Below are 15,936 nucleotides of genomic sequence, written 5' to 3'. Positions count from 1 at the left end.
CAGTTGACCAGTCTTATGCTCATTGATTCTGTCTTTTGCTTGATTGAGTCTGCTGTTGAAGTTCTCTATGGATTTTTTTCAGTGCAGTCATATGTTCTTTAGTTCCAGAATTTGTGTTGGGTTCGTTTTTATGGTTTCTATCTCTTTGTTGAACTTCTCATTTTCCTCACGCTTTGTTTCCTTGATGTTGCTTAGTTGTCTGTGTTCTTTTGTAGCTCACTGAGGTTCCTTAAGATAGTTATTTTGAATTTTTGTGAGGCAGTTCCCACGTCTCAATTTCTTTAAGGTTGGTTACCGGTGATTTATTCTGTACCTCTGATGGTATCATGTTTCCCTGATTATTTGTGGTATTGCATTGGTGTCCCCATAGCTTTACAGACTGGCTTTGGCAGGGAAAGCCTTGCACCAGTCTACCTGTCCAGAGATCTTGAGCAGACTGGTTGTGTCTGTGTGTGGGTTTCCTGCTGTGTGTGGAGTCCCTGGGTGAGCTAGTCAGGGGCCTAGGTCAGCAGGTAAGTGGCCCTGTGCCTGGGTTTATGGGGACTGACATGGTAATAGGTGGGTTTTGAGCTTGAATGTGGGGACTGGCCTGGTGCTGGGATGGGACTATGGTGCCTGAAGCTTGGGTCTTCCAGGGTAGGCCTGAAGCATGAGTCTGTGGTGGCTGGAATAGTGTTGAGGTGTATGGGGGTTCTCTGGAGCCTGAAGCTCAAGGGGTTGGTCTGGCACTGGGGTGAGCCTGGGGCTGCAGAAACCGTACTGGTGCTGGGCAACTTTGGAGGATGGGTTTGCAGGAGTCCATCTGGAGTTTGGAGTTGCAGGGACTAGCCTGGTGCTGGGGTGAGCCTAGCGACTGGGACCATCAAACTGGGTCTTGAGCACAGGGCCATGGGAGCTGACCTGGTGCTTGAGGCAGGCCTCGACCAAATGTGTGCTTCATTCTCCTTCCCCATGGGGAGGATGTTTCTCCATGCTGAGCTGCCTGGGCTTAGGGGATGGGGTAACATGGGTAATGTGAGATTTCCCTTTCTACCTTCTTCATCGCATCTTTTCTTATTTCTGTGCTGCACCCAGGTGCTGCAGTCTCTCACCTGGAATCCTTCACTTTTGAGAAGGTATTTTTGCACATGGATAGTTGTTTAAATTGGTGTTTCTGCGAGGGTATGAGCAATGGAAACTTATATTGTGCCATCTTGCTGACGTCACTCTGTTATGGACTAATTTAAAAATTATATATGTGGCTTAAATCACATTTCAATTTCCAGCTATGTTGGGCTTTTTAGACTGGTTCTCTGACTTTCATATCTTGGCTGTATTTTCTATTGCTTTTTTTTTGGAATGTTTTCTTAGCTTTATCTTCTGAACATTCTGTTTTTTCATTTCTGCTATCATAGTTGTGACTATTGTTTTCAAGTAAGTCACACTGAGATCTGTGTGCACTTTTATCCAGCAAGATACATTTTATATTATTGCAATTAACTGAACTTTTAACACTTGCAAAACTCTTTAGAAAAAGTCTATTTTTAAATTGCACCAGCTTGATGTTTAATGTTACCATGAAAGATCAGAGGAGACATTCATTGGATCCAAAGAACATGAGGTAATAGAACTTGGCTCTGGTGAAATCCAGACATACCACATCTGCTCTGAAAGTTTTAAAAGAGGCAAAATACTTCCCCACTTTGAAACATTTTCTCATTGTGAGAAAAACGTTGAGGAAAGAAAGCTCATGAGCAGAGGGCTACAATTAATTTGGTAACATGTGGCTGTTATACCATCATTATTATTTTAGTAATAATGTTTTTTTTTTTTTTTAAGATTTTATTTGGGAAGGGGAACAGGACTTTATTGGGGAACAGTGTGTACTTCCAGGACTTTTTTCCAAGTCAAGTTGTTGTCCTTTCAATCTTAGTTGTGGATGGTGCTGTTCAGCTTCAAGTTGTCCTTTCAGACTTAGTTGTGGAGGGCGCAGCTCAGCTCCAGGTCCAGTTGCCGTTTTCTAGTTGCAGGGGGCTGCCCACCATCCCTTGCGGGACTCGAGGGATTGAACTGGCAACCTTGTGGTTGAGAGCCCACTGGCCCATGTGGGAATCGAACCAGCAGCCTTCGGAGTTAGGAGCATGGAGCTCTAACCGCCTAAGCCACCGGGCCGGCCCCGTAATAATGTTTTGAGTAGTACAAAAGGGGACAAGAGACTGTCCTTTAACTGGTCTCTAAGGTCTCTTGGTACCTTGAAATTTCTTATTACTTAAGATGATAAAAATTAGAATTAGGAAGAAAGTAACTCTTTATTTTGACAAGACCTAACAGTACTGAAGTGAAAGGCAACTTGTTTTACTAAGAAATATGAACTAAAGTACTTAAGTCAGTTGATTTTCAATTAAGAATCGAGATACGAGTCTATACGATAAATAAAGCTAACATATACACTTCAGTTCTTTGTAACAGCCCATAAGAGAGAAAGCTAGAATGTAAAGAGATAGATATACTGCCTCAATATTTGCCAAAGTCACATGATAGCTGCCTTTAAATAGCTGAAAGAATATCATATGGTAGAAAAATCAGATGTAATTCGGTGAGTAATAGAGAGCATAAAAAGGATCAATGTACAAAAGATATGTTTTTAGGCTTAGAGCTAAAAAAATAAAACAATATACCTCAGTATGTCATTTGTTCATGAAAGTTTAGAAGCAAGGGCTGGCTGGATGGCTAAACACATACAGGACATGTTCAGAGAGAATTTTCTTACTGGAAATAAGATACTCTCTAAAATTTTCTCAATGCAGATTTTCTTTTTTCCTTACCAAAGGTAACATTTTTTCTCAGAGTCTAGAAGTAATGACTATTCACTGCAGGAAAATTGGAAAACAGAAAAGCATACAAAAGGAATTACTACCCAGAGAGAACCAGTGTTGAATTTTGGCTATATTTGCCACCAGTTCTTGATTTTAAAGCATAATTACATGCATGAGAAATTGTATTTGTACAATTGTAGACATAAACAAGATTACCTCTTGCTGTTATCCTTGGGCTGAATAAAAGTAAGTTTCGGACTGGAGATTTCTCACCCCTGATATAAACTCCTGTAAGCTATTGAAGAAGAAAGTTATAGGAAACTGCATTATTGCGTAAGGAAGTAACTAAATGTATACTCCTTTGCATACTCAGCATACATGTTTTAGGACCTACTACCTTCAAAGGTACTGGACTACTGCCCTCAGACATAAAGGTGAATGAGATCAGTGCTGGAGATGACACCTAGTCAGAAGACCAAGGTAGAAGCAGGATGTGATAAAAAAAAAACCCAGGACAGAAGGGTAGTTAAATGACATACCAAGAGAGGGTTGCAAGAGCCTGTTCACAAAAAACATCCTACCCAAAGACTTTCCTTATCTACCCCTGACAGGACCTGGCATAAGAAAGATGCAGGATCCTAATTTTGTAAGCAGTACAGCAAGTCCTTGAAAAACTTCATTTCATTCAACATCATTTTGTTACAATGTTGATGAGATGCTGTAGGAAATTAACTCTTGTTTATATCAATTAGCCTGTGGTAAAACTGGTTTAATTACACATTGTTTCGTTTAAAGTCACAGAATCTATTGCGTGTTAAGTGAGGACTTACTATATTTTATAAAGCACTCATCACACTTTAGTGAGTGTATTACTTCTTTCACGAAACTCAAATTTTCCATCTGTCTTTCATAAGCCACAAACCTGATTATTGCAAAGTGTTGCCTACTACATTTTGTTAAATAAGAGTTTGGTTTTCATGTATAGAAATTTTCATTACTTTAAAAGTGAGTTTTCACTGTCTTTTGTTCACATTCTGCTTTAGTAAAGCAATGTGAAGCACTGACAGTGAACACACTGGGTGGCTAGTAGGTGCCAGTGGGAGCCAAGAAAACAAATAAATCAAAATCAGGAGTTACGTTCTTCTGATTGGCCTAATTTTGAGTCTCTCAGGCAATAAAGAATTTCAGTTCAAAAGAGAACTCTCTTTTAGGGATTCCACAGCCTAGCTAGTTAAGAAGACATGCAAACATGCTGTCTTGTATGACAGCCCATACATTATAGTGATAAAGAGCCCAGTATTTGGAGTCATACCGACCTGGACTTGAATCCAATCTAGGTCACTTACTGGGTGTGCAATCTCTCAGAGCTTGTTTCCTTAACTGTAAAATGGGACCACTGATACCTAAACTCATAGTGATATGAGGATGAAATAAGCCATTGAAGCATATAAAACACTTGTTACCTGACAAAGAATAACACCACAATATGTTAGCTGTTAGGCAGGAGAAAAGCAACATGCAAGGCAGAAAAGGGGAACAAAAGAAAGCTTTTGACTCAAAACACCTCTTTGGGCAAAATTTTCTAAGTAGAGATCCAGTTATGGAGCTCAAGATATGAAAAGTTGATCTGAAAGGTTCTGCTTCTGGTAATGATGAACTAATAAGGGTTTGGGTTTAACCCTCCCACTAAGAAAACCTGGAGGAAAAGTTCTGTTGGAAGGCACTGAACTATTATTTACAGGGCAGTGAAAAATGATGGTGCCCAGATGTAGAAGGAAATCCAGAGAGGAGGAGCCTCGCATTTGAGATCATCTTTCCCTGGGACATCTGCGGATTCTAGAAGAGGGGCCCAACAGCTGAGAAGTTGAACTTTGACTTGCTAGGATTTTGTGAATAATTTTTGGGTTTATCTTCATGAGAGATGTTAGTCTACAGTTTTATTTCCTTGTATGTGTTTGTCTGGTTTTGGTATCAAGGTGATACTGGCTTCATCCATACTTTGCTCTCCTTTCCCTTCCAATTCACTACTGAATCATGAAGATCATAAAGCAACACAAATTCACAGTTATCTATTCCCACATTACATATAAATGCTTACCAGTCCTACTTATCCATTTGGCCAGATCACATGTCACTTCACCTTTGTTTCTGGGGGTAATAGCACTTTTCGTGATAAGTTGTGAGACTCCGGATTCAGTCCCAGAGGCAGAGACTAAGTCTAACCTACCGTGGTACCCTTAGGTTGAGTTGGCATTCACTAGATATGTATCATGACTTTTTCAAGCTTTGTTCACGTGTTTAACATCTTGGCAAAGGAAACTTGGAAGTCCTACCTGGTGGGGTTCCTTTTGTCTTCCTCAGAGATTAAAAACCAAACAAAATCTGCATAGCTCATTCTTCCTTCTTTCTGTACTGTTTTTCCCCTGGGGAAAAAATCAAAACAAAACAACATCACATGGTTTTAAAGTTTCCCAAGAAATTACTCAGATAAATTTAGTAGGATGATAGACAAAGAAATAAAAGTAATATCTTCCTTTGGAAATTAAGTTAAACTTTAAAAAAATTAGAATGCTGGAAAACTTACAAAGGGCAACCCCATCAATGATCTATCTTGTTTTCAAAGGCCTAAGGGGTAGAACCAGAAGCACTTGTATATATGAAGAAAGATACCAGGTTTTTAATCTAAATGCAAATAATCACCAGGATCAAACATTGTTACCTGTATTTAAAGGACCAATGCTCATATATTAAAGAATTACTACTGTCTTGTAATGAAGCCATGACTGTATATGTTGTAGGTTATTATCTGACTTACAGCACTGTTAATTTATGCAGGAAGCCTTGCTAACATGAGATTTTTATAGTTTTACTTATAGTCCATTTTTAAATTCAGATGCTTTTTCTTACCTTGTTACTGCCCCAGAGAATATCCTTTCAATAATCCTGTTTGACGAAGCTAAATGTAAATAAGAAAGTACAGAGCTAGTGAGAAACATGCTCCATAAGGTCAGTACTTTTGGCAAATTTATTTTCAGCAGCTACAAGCTAAAACATAATAATCTTCCATGATGAGCAGTTAAATATTTACTCTTATATAATTTATACTTTTTGAAAGTAACAATTTGAGGTGGCTCCATTAATTAATCTTTAAAAAAGAACAGTCAAATGGATGTGCCTTACAGCTGGGACGTATTAATACAGTTGAAGGCCAAGTTAGTTCCTTCCTGCACATCCTGACAACTAAGACAAAAATGTATAGAAGTTGTATTGTTCTTGTTATCAAATAAGACAACTTTTCCTCTAAAACAAGACAAATGTTACCCTAGCATTCAGTTCAAGGGGGAACTGATCATCAGCACCTAATATAAGGTACGCAGAGTAAAATAATGAAGAATGCTTTCAAGTGGAATTTTATAAAACATACCAAAACATACATTTCTTATATTCTCTTTTATAAAAGTCCAGGACATAACATGATGTATAATTTTTAGAAATTCCATCAGTAAATTTTATTCAAAGAGAGACAATTACACATTTTTTTCTTTTTTTCAATTACAGTTGACATTCAATATTATTTTATATTAGTTTCAGGTGCGAGAGACAATTATATCTTAAGGTGGTATGTTGCTTTTGATGATAGATCTTAGAGAATCTATAGCAGTGTACTTCATTGTGGGTTCAAAATAACCAAAGGCATTAGTTTAAAAAAGATGACAGTAGGTTTCAGACCTAGGGATGTGGTGAGGACAGGAAGCTGTTCTTTTAACAAGTATCCCAGACAGTGACATGAACACTAAAATTTCAGAACCCGTGATAAGGTCTTTAGAGAGTTAGCAGCTATCAGCATCTTAACACTTCTGCATAAAGTTAAATATATAGTCAACATAAAGGTAAATTAGTTTGGCTAAAGAATGTTGGGACTTTGGGTATCAGTACAGCATGTCTGGCCACATAGCAAAGCTTATGTAATCACCTTTGCTGAGCGTTGGTTTATGGGGTTAATAATTTGTAGTAGACAGAAAAAGAGAGGCTGTGTAGGAAAGGCAAGGACATTTAATTCCAAAGCTAAAGTCTTTTTGAAAGTCTTTTTTAGATTTGGAAGGTTTAGCCTCCTAAAACTGAAGATCATGTTTTCCTATTGAGCACAGGTTGGTGAGTGGGCAGTTATGTAGTTTCAGTGGCCCCCTCATAATGCAGGCCTAGTTGCCGGCTTTTCTGGACTTCATCCCGTTAACATGCCTCTAATGAGCTGCTATGTGTGGACATATAACATTTGGGGACTTAATGAGAAGTATGGTTATGTCAGCCAGAGAGGGTGCTTTAGAGCTCATAGGGCTTTGCTGGATCTCTAGAGGCTGGCTCGTATTATACAGATGATCTGGCCACTGGCAATTAGAAGGTGCATAGTAAAAAGGCTGACCTGATACCCCTATCTCTATCTTTTTGCTATTTTGGTGACAGGAAGGTTATGAATACTTGAAGAAAAGCAGATATAGTACTAAAATGCTTATCAAATAAGTACATTTGAGTATTTCCTCTTGGTGCCTGGTTGGCAACTGAGAATATGAGAGGTAGAACTCTGTTTCTTAAATATGAAAGTTCTATGAAACTTAACATCATATAGAATGAAACTTTTCTTAAGAGGTGCTAGTCACAAATATGCCAAATAGGAGAAGTGAAATTCAATGCATTTATTTAAGATTTGTACTGTGCTACATCTAAAAGGCTAAAAAGGCTGATATAAAAAAATCAACAGTGCCTGAGAAGACATTTAAGAATAGAACAGGGACAATTTTATGAAAGAAGAATGAATCAATGTATCTTGGTGCTTGGTTAAAAATATTGAATCAGCAGATAACAGGTTCTAAGTTTACTACTGGCAAAAATGAAGCAAAAAGGGTAATACCATGTGATATGTATTATTTTGTTTTCTGACAAAAGAAACCACACAAAATTCATCTGCAAAGCAAATATCTTTTCTGGAACTAAATTCCAAAAAGTAAGTTTTTATGAGTCCTTGAAAACACTGTCATGTTAGAAATATTATTTCCATCCTTGGCTATGTATAAATACTATAAAATAAGAAGTTTATAAAGGTGTATACACATTCTCTTTCAAATAAACTTTTCATAGGTGTGGATCTTATTCATCATGAGAAAATAAACACCACTATAAAGGCTGCAAATTCATCAAAACTAAGACTCTAGTTGCTTACTTCCTCCAAACCCCTTCTCCTATACTTGGCTTCTAAATAAAATATTAGTATCTTCACCCATTCCCACTTAAAAATTCTTGGCCCTGATTAAGTATAGAATTTAAGAAATGGGAAGTCCCCATAATGTTTGGGGACAACTTATATAAGTCTTGCCTCTTCAAAGTAGTTAAGTCTTAACATAGAAATACTCACCCTGGTCGTTGTATCGAGACAAATCAGCCTGGCTGATGTACAGGTCATGATCACTATCTAGTTCCCAGAATTTACAATAAATAACGTAGAAATGTTCATAGGAGAAGTAATCTGTGATTTGGTTTATATCTTCCTCTTCTTCCAAAAGTGCTAACGTCTGAAAAGGTATGAATAGAAGGAAATTTATTTTCAAATTATGAAAACCCAACTTTGGCCATTATACAGAATCTAGTAAGTTTTTATTTTAAATTTAATTAAAATTTTTGATTTTGGTATCAAACCAAGAACTTTAATAGGCAACCTCATCTTTCCTTTATTTAACTGATCAATCTATGAGCATTTATAAGTTCTGTAATATGCTTAGCAAAGGGTTAAATGCTGTGGAGGATTTAAAAGCAGGAAAAGGGAAGGACCATCACCAATGGGATGGCCTACCAGAGCCCCCAAACTAGCAAGCATAGAACAATTCGACCATAGGTTTAATTACCTGGCAATAAATTGACACTGCTTTTAACTTTTAAAAGTTATGAAGAGTGAGCATTTATTCTATTATGAAGAGTGGGCATCCACATATAGGGTTTGGTTTTGTGATGAAATGAAGTTTACCATAAATGTGATTTATGTACACCACTGTGATGACATGTGGTGGCCTTGCATAGAAACATGGGGGGTAAAGCTGCAGGGCCCTAAGCTGGAAGTGAACCTAGGTCTCCCCTGACTCACTGTGCACCCCTAGGAAACCACCAGAAATAATGACTTTGAAACCAGAATTCTTATAATCACCAAAATTATCATATAAGTGGGCAGATAAATGAAGGCATTTTCAGAAATGAAAGATTCAGAAAGATCCCTTTTACCCTCATCTACCACCCTCCTCCCCCCTTACCCTCTGGTAACCACTGAACTATTGTCTGTGCCTATGAGTTTTTGTTTCTTTGTTTGTCTTGTTCCTTTGTTGTTTTCAGTTTTATAGCCCACATATCAGTGAAATCATATAGTTCTCAACTTTTTCTTTCTGACTTATTTCACTTAGCATAATAATCTCAAGTTCCATCCATGTTGTCGCAAATGGCACTACTTCATCTTTTCTTATGGCAGAATACTATTCCATTGTGTATATATACCACATCTTTATCCAATCAACGATTGAAGGACACTGGTTGTTTCCATGTCTTGGCCACAGTAAATAAAGCTGCAATGATCATCAGAGCATGTATATCTTTACATATAAATATTTTCAGATTTTTTGGGTAGATACCCAGGAGAGGGATTGCTAGGTCATATGGTAATTCTATTCTTAATTTTTTGAGGAATCTCCACACTACCTTCCATAGCGGCTGCAGGGTGACAGAAGGAGAACTGACTATGGGTGAACACACAATGTGATATACAGATGACGTATTACAGAATTATATACCTGAAACCTATGTAGTAACTATACTAACCATTGTTACCCCAATATACTTTAATTAAAAAAAAAAAAAGATTCAGAAATAAAGATAAGAGAAACCATAAGGAAACTTAGGAAATAGAGAAAACAAAATGAAATGACAGAAATAATACCAGATATATCAACAATCACAATAAAGATGAGTTAAATCTCCCTATTAAATGATTTGCAGATTGATATAAAAACCAAATCAAAAAAAGAGATCTAGGTATATGCTGTCCAGCAGAAATGAGTCTAAAATAAAATTTAAAAGGAAATGTTAAAAAACAAAAGATGGACTAACATATACTAGCTAAATTTTAATAGAAAGAAAACATGTCAATGTTATTGGAAAATAAAATGGAATTCAAGGTAAAAAAACATTAAGGGACAAAGGTGACTATTTCATTATGCAAATGTATTACTTGGATAAAAAATATTTTCTAAAATGTAAATACTGGGAAACCAAAATGCTTTAGCAAATTGAAAACATGAATTATTAAAATATGGGAAAACTACTCAATGGAAGGTTATGCAGCCAGTAAATATTATAGTCTACATAGAAACAAAAGAAAACCATGATGTGGTAAGTGCAAAATACAGAATATAAGATTGTACACACTAAGAACTATGTAAAACAGTAAATTCCAAACATGTATATGAACGAGACTAGAAGGACACACACAATGATATTAGTTGTGTTAGGGTGATAAAATATGATTTTCCTTGTTTTCCAAACTTGCTTGTAGTGTTGTTTTATAAAATGCTCTTTAATGTATATAAAGCAGAATATGTACAATAAAACAAATCCTGAGAAGCAAGGAGCTCTCATTTTCATAAAATGAAACAGATTAATAATTTCTGGATTTTCCCTCCAGTAGTCTATCTAGTCCAGATAAATTCTTGTAAGGATGTTTATTGCATCACTGTAATAGGGAAAATATGAAAATGACTTGAATACCATCAACAGAGAAACATGTAATTAATTACAGACAGTACAGCCATGCCATAGATGATATAGTAGTTAAAAGAATGAGATAGATTTATTTGAATGGGAATGAAAAGAACGTCAAGACAGATTATTAAGTAAAGTCAACAGAATAATTAGTGTGATCTCATATATTACACAAAAAAACTAAAAAAAGTAGCCATATAAAACTACACACACACACACACACACACACACACAAACAAGGAAATAAAACCATAGATAATACCTCTAGGTAAAAGAGTGAAATGGCAGGATGAAGAGATAGTGACTTCAGATTATTATTCTAGATATAGTCAAGTTATTTGAATGTTTTATGAGCATATATTCATGTACTAAGAGGACTAAGGAGAGGGATAGGGACGAAAATAGAGGGGAAAATAAATCATGCTCTAGGAAGCAAAACTTGGGGTCTATTTCCAGTTCAGCCACTTACTTGCTGTTTGATCTTATCCAAGTCGTTCAATCACATCTGGGCCTCAAATTTTATCATCAGTAAAAAGAAAATATGGACTATAATAATGATCCAGAAACTATAAACTCTAAAGTGCTTCAGGAATGCGAAGGATTATTATCCTTCTCAAGGTGTAAGGCCTCTTTTATGGAATTACTGCCATTTCAACCCATCCCATATTACCTACTGAGAGCCCAGGCAGGCACCAGGTGTTCACTAAACATTAATAATGACTGATGATTGCTGTTCATTTTAGAATTTTAAAAGTTTATGTATCTATTATGGGCTGCTAATTTTGCCAGGTCTTCATTACTTTGCCCCAGATAAACACAGGGAAAAAATAAAGAGTAAATAAGGTTGTCTTATTAACCTAAACTTCATTTAGCATAATTCATTTAAAATATTTCATTTCCTTTCAAGTATGAACAATTGTACTTCTTTAGATTAATAGAAGCTTGAACAACCAGCATGAAGATTATCTCGGTAAAAGGCTCCCACTAGTGGCCAATACTTTTTCTCTCATAAAACAAATAAAATAATTGAATGAAATGTACTTTTACAGAAAGGAATTTTCAGTACTTTTCTCCAGCAGGAACTGGACAAAGAGTCATTGCTGAATGGATCAAGTGGAAATTTCTCTATTTCGTTTGCAAGGCCCTTCCCAACCTGGTCCCATCTCACCCCTCAGGCCTTATCACTTGTCACTGTCTGTGGAGCCCTTGGCCACTTCAGACTGTTCTGAAGCTCCTCAATATGACACTTGCGCGCTTCTGGGTCTTGGCTTAAACACTGTACTGCTTCCTCTATCTGGAATCCCCTATTCTTCTAATTTTTTTTTTTATCTTGGTAAACTCATGGTATCTTCAAGGTCAAGATCACATGCTGATCCTTCTGTAAAGCCTTCTCTGCATATTTATTACACATTTCTGTGGAATTTTTCAAGTCAGGTATGGCTCTGCACTTTCTCTCTTGCTCCATAGTGCAAGTCTTGATGCAAAAATCCCTTGTTATTCATCTTTGTTCCCCCCAGCATGTCCGAGGTATCTGATAAAATGTTTAATGACTGAAAGTAGTGACAGAGCTTTGCATGTAATAAGCACTCCAATATTTGTTAAAGGAAGTAAGAATATTATTTAAATTGCTCCTTATACAAGAATTCCAATGAGAGGCATACTTGCAAAAAATTGCTTTTTCTTATCTCTGTTGAAGTAATTTTTCCACTCCAAGATCTGTTGACTGTGTAGAATATTCTCTGAATAACCTGGTTCCAAAAGGAAAACAAAACCAAATAAAAACATTAAAGATATCTATTACTTTACCAAAGGCCATCTTATGAATATACTTTGAATCAAGATAAGTTTTGGCTTTTTGATTATGTCAAATGTCATTTCTAGCAAAAACTAACAATCTATTTTAAAAATCTAAACCATATAGTTTGCATCTGACCCGATCATTCTAAGAATAATAAAAATATATGCTCTGCTCACAAGTCTGCATTTTCCAGCTGCCTACATGTCACTTTCCTTGCTTACCTTTCATTTTATACAGTGATGACTGATCTGATTCAAGTAGTGCTTACTGGGCTGGATGCTTTGGGAAGGTAAATGAGGTGGGAAATATATGCTGGGTGGCTTAACATTTAATAGGTCAGAAGAATGGCTGCCAACATGGTATGAGTCAAGAGGGCATTATTCTGGTTATTATAGCCTTATTCATTGGCGTCTTGAAGACCTTTAGTCTTCCAGACTCTCTCTAGAAACTCAAATGCATATGGAATAATTGATATCCCAAGTCCTTATTTGGGCATGAACAATTTTGTTGCTATCTAATGTTTTAACGACTTTAACAGATGTGAAACTATGGAGAAAGCCCTGAACAGGATGGGAGAGGAGGAATATTAGCAAATATGTCCGAGATTGAAGATGTGTGTGCTGTGCTGTAGGGAGAATTGGAAAAGGAAGAATGGCTGCAATCCAGGAGGTAGGAGGCCACAGTGCATTCTTAACAAGTTTACCTGGGGTTCTTCCCATGCATTGAATTTCCTTTTGATCTATCAGGTTTGGTTTTTGTTTTTCCTCCAAAAGGAAGCAGTGGTTGGAAGAACAATTTAAGCAGCTTTTTGGTACTTGGTTTTGATTTTGATTGTCTAATAACATAGATATTAGACAATCTATGTCTTGGTGTCCTTGGTGGTTTTATCATGGAAGAGGTTAGAATCTTTTAAAAAGCTATTTTAGTGCAAGAAAACAAAAAAGGGGACACATTTGGACATCTGTCCAAAGAGTAGGCCTAATGAGGGACCAAACCACCATTCTGCTTCTGGATTCTTTAGCAAACAGAGTGACTCTCAAAAAGAACAGGGAAAAAATAGCCTCAGGATGAAGATCCAGACTTCTGCTGCCCGGCATTCCTCAGCCTACCCCTGCTATCAGTGCTAACTCCTTCCAACCCTTCAGAATCTAGCTCAACTGCCAACTCCATAGGACGCCCCAGAACAGGGCTTGAGGTAGAACTCTGTCTTCTGTGTTCCTGCTGTCACCTAGGTCTCCTTCCGTCATCCTGTGGTTATATGCTGAACACGGATGATGTTCACCACCTGTCCATCATCACCTCCAAACTCTGTGAAACCAGGTCATTCCTGACTTGCGTCCCAGTGCCTGATGTGGTGCTCTGCATGTATCAGATGGTTAATAACTGCTTGATAATTTTTTTAAAACTGAGGTATAACTGACATACAGTACTCATATATTAATTTCGGGTATACAACATAACAATTCAGTATTTGTATATATTGTGAAATGATCACCACAGTTAAGTCTGCTTAACATCTGCCACCATACATAGTTACAGAATTTTTTCCTTGTGATGAGAACTTATGAGATTCACTCTTAGCAACTTTCAAATATGCAATATAGTATTAACTGTATTCGCTATGCTGTACATCACATCCCCAGAACTTATTTAGTTTATAACTGGTAGTTTGTACATTCTGACTCCCTTCACCCATTTCTCCCTCCCCCTCCATCGCCCGCCTTGCCTCACCAATCTGAGTTTGGTTTTTATTTTGTTTTTTAAGATTCTACATATAAGTGAGATCATACAGTATTTGTCTTTCTCAGTCTGACTTATTTCACTCAGCATAATGCCCTCAAGGTTCATCAATGTTGTCTCAAATAGCAAGATTTCATTCTTTTTAATGGCTGCATAATATTCCATTATATGGAGTTTTCTTTGTCCATTCATCCACTGATAGGCACTTATTTATCTTGGCTATTGTAAATAATGTTGCAATTAACATGCGGTGCATATATCTTTTTGAGTTAGTGTTTTCATTTTCTTTGAAAATGAAATAAGCAAAAAATAAGCAAAAATGATATAAGAAAAAAAGAAGTGGAATCGGTGGATCATATGGTGGTGCTTTTTTTAATTTTTTGAGCAATCGGCAAACTGTGTTCCATAGTGGTTATACCCGTTTACATTCCCACCAATAGTGCACAAGGGTTCCCTTTTCTCCACATCCTCACCAACACTTGTTATATCTTGTCTTTTAAATAATAGCCATTCTAACAGGTATAAGGTGATATATCATTGTTGTTTTGATCTGCATTTCCCTGATGATTAGTGAAATTGAGCTTCTTTTCATGTATCTGTTGGCCATCTGTATATCTTCTTTGGAAAATTGCTTGATAAATTAATGAAGTTTGAAAGTTATGTAACAAAGATTTTTGTGTTACATTTGTGATAGAGACATACTTGTATAGGTTGCCTTCATAGATAGTTGAATAACTCTATTCAGTTTTGAATAGCAGATGGATGTCAACCCAAGGAAGGTCTCTAATTAGTATTTCACATAATGCAGTATTGATTGTCGTGTATGATTTCCAGATTGCATATAAAATATGCAGAAAGCATAAAACAGGAAGGGCAAATATATTCAAAATTATTGTGAAAGATAACTACTAATGTGGTAACATTTACCCTTTTTTTTCCCTCCTGCACTTCGGTGTTTTATTATCACTTCCAAATCTCAGGTGTACATACAGGCGTAATATTTACTCTCAAGGAAAAAAACAAGACTGAGTGAGGATGTGACTATGATCTGAATGGCTATCATCAGGTAGAAGAAGAAACTGACTTTTCTGTGTTGTACCAGAGGGCAGAACTGGAACTACTGGATAAAAATGCCCTTATACTGAAGTGCTTCAGTATAAGGAGGAGTTTCCTAAAATTAGCTCTAGGAAGCATTGGGTTGTACGAAGATGGAAGGTTTCTTCTCACCACAATTATTTAGGTAGAAGTTGGCAGGATTCCTGCATTAGCCTGGGAGCTGACACTATCTGGTGTCTAATTTCACTACGGGCCCCGATCACTCAGACTCTGAGGTGTTTCAGGGCAGAGAATGTGTCTTACTCAATACTATCTTCTTAGCACTAGCATGGCATAAGTTCATCTAAAAAAGGGCTTTTACTGTGGAAATTTTATATATATATATATATATATATATATATATATATATATATATATACACACACACATATATATTTTAAATATATATATATATATAAAATTAAGAACATTAAGAATATCATTTATCATAGTTCCATGTCCTCACTCTCAAATTAAAGTCAATTTCAATACATATTATTACACCAAATTTTTCTTATTGAGCATTAGATTTTTGTCTTTATTTACTGATTTTGAATATAAATTTATCTTAAAGTCTAAGTTTCCTATCTATCTAAATTTTATATTTATATATCCTCAAATATTATATATTACGTATGGAAGTACTGTGTTACACTTAAAATTATAAAACCTTGATTTGTATTTTTGCTTATTTCATTTTCTTGCTCGTTTTTTTGT

General features: G+C 36.3%; 1 protein-coding gene across 6 annotated transcripts in view; it reads right to left on the bottom strand.

The window, feature by feature from the left end:
- The window catches only part of PPP2R3A (protein phosphatase 2 regulatory subunit B''alpha), a 142,018-nt gene that overhangs the window by 37,871 nt on the left and 88,211 nt on the right, over positions 1-15,936 (bottom strand). For 4 of the 6 annotated variants that reach the window (XM_074312883.1, XM_074312882.1, XM_074312880.1 and 1 more), the window contains 4 exons: positions 12,248-12,334; positions 8,203-8,359; positions 5,703-5,751; positions 5,129-5,218 (listed from right to left, as the gene is read on the bottom strand). In XM_074312883.1, coding sequence (XP_074168984.1) covers positions 5,129-5,218; positions 5,703-5,751; positions 8,203-8,359; positions 12,248-12,334 — 383 coding nt within the window. The remainder of the gene's footprint in view (positions 1-5,128; positions 5,219-5,702; positions 5,752-8,202; positions 8,360-12,247; positions 12,335-15,936) is intronic. The other 2 variants (XM_074312885.1, XM_074312884.1) reach the window with 1 other exon arrangement.

This window comes from Rhinolophus sinicus, linkage group LG10 (assembly GCF_036562045.2).
Source record: "Rhinolophus sinicus isolate RSC01 linkage group LG10, ASM3656204v1, whole genome shotgun sequence".
Classification (NCBI taxonomy): Eukaryota; Metazoa; Chordata; class Mammalia; order Chiroptera; family Rhinolophidae; genus Rhinolophus; species Rhinolophus sinicus.
Note: the sequence above shows the minus strand (reverse complement) of the source record. Positions and strands in the feature narration are given on the sequence as shown.